The sequence below is a fragment of the Solanum tuberosum genome, unplaced genomic scaffold (assembly GCF_000226075.1).
Source record: "Solanum tuberosum cultivar DM 1-3 516 R44 unplaced genomic scaffold, SolTub_3.0 scf00319, whole genome shotgun sequence".
Lineage (NCBI taxonomy): Eukaryota > Viridiplantae > Streptophyta > Magnoliopsida > Solanales > Solanaceae > Solanum > Solanum tuberosum.
Genome location: NW_006239243.1, coordinates 647,909 through 656,862, shown reverse-complemented (window position 1 = coordinate 656,862; position 8,954 = coordinate 647,909). Strand labels below are relative to the sequence as shown.

The following is an 8,954-nucleotide window of genomic DNA, read 5'->3' as shown; positions in this document are numbered from 1 at the left end:
GGTCATAAAGTCTAAAATAATTACAAGTTCATACCCAAATTCAAAGTAATTTCTGAAAGAAATGGATCATGGAAAATAATGGGCTTTTATCTTACAACACTATGAGTTTGTTGTTTCCCACAAGTCAAAAAATAAAGGGGAAAATAAGCAAATACCCCATAATAGCAAAATAATTACAAACACATACCCCTTTACATTCATACCCCACTAAATAATTACACTATATACCCCATTTACTAATTTCGCTTAACTGATACTAAATCAGTATCATATATATTGTATTGGAATCATTAAGGCTAATAATTTCGTTGAAGTGATACTAAATCAATATATATATACTATATTGGTATCATTAAGGTTTGTTGTTAAGAAATTACCCATTAGTAAATGATACTATAAGAGTATATATATACTCTTATAGTATCATTTACTAATGGGTAATTTCTTAACAACAAACCTTAATGATACCAATATAGTATATATATATTGATTTAGTATCACTTCAACGAAATTATTAGCCTTAATGATTCCAATACAATATATATGATACTGATTTAGTATCAGTTAAGCGAAATTAGTAAATGGGGTATATAGTGTAATTATTTAGTGGGGTATGAATGTAAAGGGGTATGTGTTTGTAATTATTTTGCTATTATGGGGTATTTGCTTATTTTCCCCTTTATTTTTTGACTTGTGGGAAACAACAAACTCATAGTGTTGTAAGATAAAAGCCCATTATTTTCCATGATCCATTTCTCATTAGCCCAGAGCTCATCTCATTCCAATGCTAACTTCTTTCTGGGCCAAAAGCCCATTTCCTTTTAAGGACCACTCTCATAGGCCAATATAACGAACAAACAACAACATACAAGTGAAATCTTACAAGTGGGGTCTAAAGAGGATAGAGTATATGCAGACCTATCACTACTTCGTGAAGGTAGAGAGATTGTTTCGAAAGATCCTCGAAATAAGCCAATATAACCTTGTATGTCAAAACCTTCTTGTTTTATTCTAAATTGCTCAACCAACCTATTCTTATAGTATTAATCATGTAAAATTAGCTCCATGATAATAATCATGACATTGTTAATGAAAAATAGTTATTATTATGGAATTTCACAAATTTACAAGTGATGTCCATGATAATACCAGGCAAGTTTCATCCGTGAAATTAGAAACTTCATGAAAATTGTTATTTTTCTATTATAGAAACTGAAAAAAATGGCTATTTGGGATTTATACTATCTATGAGTTACTCTAAGGGGCATTTGGTATGCAGACTAAACGATTATGAAATTATAATCCCTGGACTGATGGAATAAAATAATTTCAAGTTAAATGGGATAAAATGGAATATCCCAAGATTAAGTCTGAACAGAATTTATACTGCACATTTGGTTGACATTATAAACTTATCCTGAGATAAAGTTAGCCGTATAAATTTTGTCTCAAACTTAATCCTCGGATATTATCAAACCATCACTAAAGTCAAAGAAGTAAAAGCCCATTATCTCCCAAGGTCCATTTCTCATGGGCCAAAAGCCCATTTCATCCTCTGTAAATCAAAACCCCTCTCATTTCACATTCCAGATAGCTCTAACGAACATATTCCATAAAACTTGATCCTTCAAGATGGAAAATGGCCATGAAGATCATGAAGATATTCAAATTGAGGAAATCCCAGATGAATTTCAGTGCTGTGTTTGCCTGTAATCCAATCAAGAATTCATTTTTTTTGAAAAAAAAATCACTTTGAAATGATTTCTTGAATTGTCTTGTATATATGTTAATTGATTTCTTTTGTGTATTGATTTTTTGGTTTGTTTGTTTGTTTGTAGGGAACTTTTGTATAAACCAGTTGTGCTAGGTAAGTGTATGATGAATTGATTTGTTACTTTGATTTTAATGGTTTCTGATTGATTGATTGATTTTCTTGGTTGTAGGGTGTGGCCACATTGCTTGTTTCTGGTGTATATTCAAAGCTATGAATACTTGGAGGGAATCAAACTGTCCCATTTGTCGACACCCATATCATCATTTTCCTAGTTTTTGTAGATTGATTCACTCTTTGCTTCTAAAGTTGTACCCTTTAGCCAGTGCAAGAAGGGTAAAACAAGTTGCCGGTGAGTCTCTACTGAATCCCAATTATGAGTTAATCATTTTTGGTTTTTGTTGAACTCATAAGATTAATACATTTACTGTTTTATGATATTTGAAAGTTTTGAGCTTTGTTTACACTAGTATTAAACCTGTGCGATGTGTGAAATATTAAGGAAACATTAATCATAGTGAATTGTCTTCTTGTTTGTTTGATGAATTTCCCAATGGCTATGAGTTAATCATCTTCGGCTTTTGTTGAACTCGTAAAATTAATACATTGGTTGTTTTATGATTTTAGAAAGTTTTGAGCTTTGTTTACATGAGGGGGTAGAGCGAGGATTTGGGTACATTTGATATAATTGTTGACATTGTATATGGTAGAAGCCCCTAAGAGAGGAAGTTTTAAGTACTTGGGGTAGTAATCCAAGGAAATGGAGATATTGATGATGATGACACATGTCGTATTGGAGTGGGATGGATGAAATGGAGGCTCAGTTCTAGTATTTTGTGTGATAAGAATGTGCTACCAAGATTGAAAAGTAAGTTTTATAGTGTGGTGGTTAGACCGATAATGTTGTATGGGGTAAAGAGTTGGTCAGTCAAGAATGCCCATCCAAAAGATAGAAGTAGAAGAAATGAGTATGTTGAAAAGGATGTGCGAACATATTAGGAGAGACAAAATTAGGAATGAAGATATTGAGAACAAGGTGGGAGTGGCCGCCGTGGTGGATAAGATGCGGGAAGAAAGACTGAAATGGTTCAGGCATGTGTAGAGGAAATACATAGAATATCTTAACGAGGAGGTGTGAGAGGTGCCTGAGGAGAGGCAGAGGTAGACTAAAGAAGTATTGGGGGAGGTGATTAGGCAGAACTTGACACAACTTTAGCTTACTGTGGACATAACCTTTGATAGGAGGATGTGGATGTCATGTATTAGGTTAGAGAGTTAGTAGGTTGGTGAGTGAATTTATTTTCCGTATTAGGAGTATTAGTATTGTTTTTTAAGTTGCTTATCCTTAGATCTTTAGTATTATCTGATTGTTTCCTTCGCTTCATTTATCTTAGTACATTTGATGTTGTTACTGTCTGTGATTACTGCTTCTTTTTCATCTCTATTTGAGCAGATGGTTTATCGAAAGCAATCTCCCTACCATTACAAAGTATAGGTAAGGTCTGCGTACGCACTACCCTCCCCAAACCTCACCTGTGGGATGTGATTATACTGGGTTTGTTGTTGTTGTTGTATATGGTAGAAGCAACATACATGCATTTACTATCAAGTCCATAATTGATTCATTGTTGGCCACTTGTGAGGATGAAAACAATCTAATTTAGATTTTTCAACTTTTCTACATTTGGCAAAGTTCCCTCTCTCCCATTTGATATGTCAAAGTTACTAGTGCAGGGTCAGACACCTTTTTCTGTATTTTCTTATGTAAATTCTGTGCATACTAGTTTTTCCCCTAAAAAGTCAATGAGTAGACGTCCACTCTCAACCTGAGAGCTTGATGCTTGACTCTTTGTACTAGGAATTGTGCTTTTGGAGGTAGTATGATTATCTGGTGATCTTTTCTTATCCCTGGAAGTGTTTAAGATTCCAACTCTAAAGTTTACTGATGTCTTTCTTTCTCCTTATTGCAGAGGAGGAGAAGGAAGTAGGTTCTTGCTCACCTGAGTTTGATGATGATTTATCAGAATCCCGTTGCAAGACAGATCTTGTTCCGGACACTGCTTCACCTCATTCTGTCTCGTCGCAGAAATGTGGTTCAGCGGGAGAAGGAGATCATTCCTCCATAGATGTTTCATTAGATACAGTTGTTCCTGCAACATCGAGTTCCGAAATCAATAAGGACGCAATATCAAAGAATCTTAACTTTGCAGATGAACATACCAGTGCAAGTGAAAAGCAGGTGCTTATGACAGATTTGCTTTGTGGCATCTGCGAGCTATTGTTAAGCAAACCTGTAGTTCTTAATTGTGGCCATGGTCAGTTCAACTTCCTCCAACTATTATGTTGATGGCTTTAAGTTTCCATTTTCCTTCTCTTATTATGCTGCTTTTCCTTTTGTTAGTTTATTGTGAAAATTGTGTGATCAATCCTAGCGACAAGCTCTGTAGATGTCCAGTTTGCCAACTGGAGCATCCAAATGGATACCCCAACATTTGTTTGATTCTTGAGCACTACCTGGAGGAGCAATTTCCCGAGTTGTATGCCGAAAGGAAAAGGGCATCAGTGGAAAGATCTGATTGTCAGATTCCATCAAAACGTATGTTGATACTTCCTTCTCCGTATATAAACCATACCAATAGTGTCTCCACACCATTTTATCTTAAATATCGTAATATGATATTGATTTGACACATGCACAATTTTATGCTCATCTTTTATGTAAATACATAATCCACATACAATCCATCTCAAGTTTCAATGATATTGAAAATTCAGAGGCTGTAATCTCTTGTGCATTTTTGTAACTCGGCATTATTTACGAGTGCAGATTTGATTCAGTTCATTCCAGATCTTTCAGGATGGCCACCTTGAGGCATTTGACTTCTTTAAGTAGCTAATGCTAATTCACTATACTGGACTAAGTGGTGTCAATTTGTTATCTTCTTTTTGCATTGGATTTTTGATATGTTTTACTTGAGAGTTGAGCCAAGGGTCTATCAAAACAACCTCTTTACCTTCTCAAGGTAGGGGTAAAGGCTACGTACACACGACCCTCCCCTGACCTCTCTTTGAGGATCACTCTGTAAGTTGTTGTTGTAAGAATCCATAGACTGTATCAACTAATTTGGATTAACTTAGGCTTTTTTTTCTTTTTATGAAGTAAACCTTAGTTGTTGTTGGTACGCTTAAGTGTGAGAATTGGAAAGCCTCTAATTTTAGAGAGCCCCTAAATCTTTTAAGGCAAATTGTTTAGCAATATTGGAATGAAAAAGGTCTGAATAGAGCAGAAAATATACAAGATTCATATTGCCTATACCAACTAGTTTGAGATTTGAGTATATCTGATAAGGTATTCTCCTCTGATCATTTTTCATTTTAAAATAGAGATGTACACTTGGGAATTTTCGTCCATTAAGCTTCAATTTCATTATTAACGAGCATTTAGTTGTACCCTTAATTGTTCCTTTCTTGTAGTGAATACATTCCAGCCAACTAAAGAGATCAGAATGTAGGAATTACAAGCTATATAAACACCAAGTTTCCCTTGGATTATTGTGATTAACAATCATTTAACTTGAGAGCATGTCCAATGCATTCGGCATTTTCTGTTGTATGTTTGAAATATGGGAAAGCAAGAGTAAGGGGTCAGAGCAGATAAAGGCGGAAGCTTGAAAGAAGATTTTAAGAATATTGAGTGCACGGCTGCCCTTTATGTTATAATGGTGACTCACCTAGTCAAAGATTTTATTGTTATTAGTGTAGCAAAGGAATTCTGTGATGGAGTCTGGTGGAGAGAAATCCTTCTCTTGTTGGTCGTACTAGGTACATGCACCACCAGTTTTCTTGTGAGGGGTGGGGTGGGGGGAGATATGTTAGAGCACACTTATTTTGTTAACCAATTTAAGAAGCATCGGATGCTAAAACTGTGAAATGAAGCATTTGGCAGTATCCTTGGGAATTAGAACTGTTCGTCATATTGGCTTGATTCAGCTTTCACTGGCCTTCTATCACAAGATCCTATCTGGTATGACAGGAAATCGGCACGAAGCTGCTGGCTGCAAATCAGTACCTGGATTTGATCTTTCAGCATGGTTTACGGGTGGAGGACCACAGGTTCATTTTGGAGTCGGTTGTGATTATTGTGGGGTAAGATTGATTGCTCTTCTCATTTGTCTCCCAGTTGCCCTACTTGTGTGTACTTCTATCTCTTTACAGGAACAAGTCCATAGGGCCTACAAGAGGCTGCTGGATTGTTTCAGACTATTTTGTTGATTTTGCAGCTTAAACCTTAAAGTTAATTGTTTTCTCTGGTGCTACCTTGAACTTGTTTCAAATGCTATAAAATTGAGAGGCCAATATATAGAGCACGTTGTTTCTTGTAGTTACTGAATGGTTGTATCAGAAGAGGCATTAATTTTCTACAGTAGTAATGATTATTTTCAGCATTTAAACTGCGTTAGAAGATTATTATTTTTTTGATAATGGTAACATTCTGTATATTAACAAGTATACTATACCAACTGTATAGTCCCCCAAGTCAGACAATTACAAAATAGCTTCCTTTGTTTCTTCTTAAATATTCTCTAGGACATCAAAGATATCTTCAGTTTGTACTAAACATTTCTGTTTACACCAAAAATAGTGAAGAGCTAAGCAATTCATCTTCAGCTTCTGAATGTTGCACAGCTTATCCTCTAAACACCTCTGATTTCTCTCTCCATACAACCCTCCATCTCTCCTTTTGTTTGGACAAAGACCCTTCTCTGCCCCAACTGTCTAGTACCTCCGTTGGGTTTCTTGGCATCACCCTCCTGATTCCCCTCAGGTTAATGAATATTTTCCAGTTCTGATCTGTCCATTTGCAGCGTAAAAAGAGATGATTCGTTGTCTCTGCCTCTTCCCCGCATAAATAACATCCAGAGCATAAGTTAGATCCTTCTCAGCTTATCCTGTGTCAACAGTGCTTCTTCGGCCACAAGCCAAGAGAGCAAGCAACTTTAATGGATCTTCACTTTTCGTCATCATTTTCCATGGCCAACAGCCCACTTGATTATTAACTTTTCTCAGAATCTTGTAAGCCTCTTTCACCTTAAAAGTTGCTTGATTCTTTCCCAGTCATACCATAACGTCCATTTCCCTTGGTACCCTTAAACTCAGTATCCTCCCCATGTCTCAATCATTTAGGAATCTTGTAAAAGTCGGATTCCATTCTTTTTTTAGACCATCTTCAGCCACTATTGCCTTCTGTTGTTGAATAAACATAAACAAAGAAAGAAGATGTATTCCCCACTTTTAATCTTGCTTTGCTCATCATCTTTTCATTCAATCAAAACAGATGACTTGGTTGTGGGTATTCTTTGACAGGATCTGAAAGATAGGAATGTGAAGTGTGTCAAAAATAAAATGAGAATATGAAGTTTCTTGCTCTACATAACATGCTATTTTGTGTAGGTTTTTTTATGAAAATGATGTGTCACGACATATGCTGTAGTGGCAGGAAATCAATTCTTCTTAGATTTAAGTCTGAACTTGTCTAAAACTAATGGTAAGAAATAACTAAAAACCAAGAAGGTATCGAGTTAAAGATGTGAACTTTCTAATTTTTCGAGAAGTTTGTGCAAGTTCATCAATATTAAAATGATGACTAGCCTACATTAAACCACCTTGATATTAGTTTCTTCGATAGTAGAAAAAGTCGGAGTTTCAGTTATATGGTTTGAGTTGGAAGTTTCCAGTTGAAAATCACACACAGTACTATATGAATTACAAGGGTAGTCCCCTGGTGTGTCCCTTTTTAGAAATTGGCTTTAGAAGCCTAAAAGTTTACAGTATTTCTATGAAGGGAGTCTAATAGCAAGTGAAGTTCCTTTTTGCAAACTAGATATAACTGACTTTGAAATCTGCAGATGTGTCCTATTGTTGGGGAACGATACAAATGCAAAGACTGCAAGGAGAAAATAGGCTTTGACCTTTGTGAAGGATGTTATAAAAGCTCCTCAAAGCTCCCGGGCAGATTTAATCAGCAACACACTCCAGAACACCAATTTGAGTTAATACAGGCACTTCAAGTGAGAAATGTTGTACTGAGGCTTCAACCTGAACGATTAGAAGGGGACGACTCCGATTTACAACTTGAATACGGAGAGCCAAGGTCCCTTGAGCTGCGGCCCCTGGAAGAAGATTCCTCAGAGACCAACTCACCTCGAGACGATCTAAGAGATGGTCAAGTGGGGAACATATCCTCAAGTGGTACTGGAGACGACGATGGAGGGAGAGAATCTGCAGACAGAGATTAGGTAAACGTTACTTTGACAGTTGTGGTTACTCTTTGTGGTCATTATCTCGATCAGACTCTGTGAATTAGGAATGAAGGCCCTAACAACCCATATGTGAACCGCTTTTCCAGTTATACTCCTAGTGGGATTTGCTATATAATGTACAGCTTTATATTGAGTATCAAAGTTGCTATGCGGTTGGACCTTTGTACATTGTATTCGTATAATAATCGAAAAGAGAGTTATGCTTCATGCAATCTTTTTGAAAGAGGAGATCTGATTCTGATAAATGATTACTGCTGTTTGAGTTTCTTATGTTCTAGAAATGGGATCTGAATGCAACCTTAGTTACAACAACTATGACTACGTCCTAAACAAGTTGGGGTCGGCTATATGAATCCTCACTGGTATCTATCTAGCCCTGCTTTGTTGACCGGAAACCTCTGTTTTGTTGTTTACAAGGTAAGAACACATCGAGAGCCAATTGAGTCGATCAGAATGTTCTTGTATCATATTCCCAAGTTACAATCTGTGACTATGTTTCTCCCTGAGTTTCTCTTAGAAAGGAAGATGTCGATAGGCTTCCGACTAAGTTCCCCAACAACAGCTTAGCTTAGTAGCTTAACTCTTTCTACTGGATGTTTGTTAGTAATAATCTTTTATCTATAATCTTCTTTCCTCAGCCAAAAATGAAGCCAAGAATGGCAGCATTGTTGGTAATGAAATAAGACAGTTTATCCTAACACAAGCATCAATAGTCGACTTCATAGGTCGAATGAGTGACCTATCCATTGTTTGATTTGATGTATTAAGGGTGGTTTTGTCTTTACTTATATTTTATCCATGTATTATTAGACCTTGCATTGCTATTATTATGGTTTGTTATATACTCCCTCCGTTCCATTTTA

General features: G+C 36.2%; 1 protein-coding gene across 1 annotated transcript; it reads left to right on the top strand.

Moving 5' to 3' along the window:
- The first annotated feature begins 1,558 nt into the window (after positions 1-1,558).
- Positions 1,559-8,303, top strand: LOC102587216 (E3 ubiquitin-protein ligase PRT1). Its single transcript, XM_006360295.2, has 7 exons — positions 1,559-1,709; positions 1,839-1,867; positions 1,944-2,123; positions 3,742-4,086; positions 4,173-4,367; positions 5,805-5,917; positions 7,678-8,303. The coding sequence occupies exons 1-7, from the start codon at positions 1,633-1,635 to the stop codon at positions 8,065-8,067; spliced, it is 1,329 nt and encodes a 442-aa protein (XP_006360357.1). The 5' UTR covers positions 1,559-1,632; the 3' UTR covers positions 8,068-8,303.
- Positions 8,304-8,954: the final 651 nt, after the last annotated feature.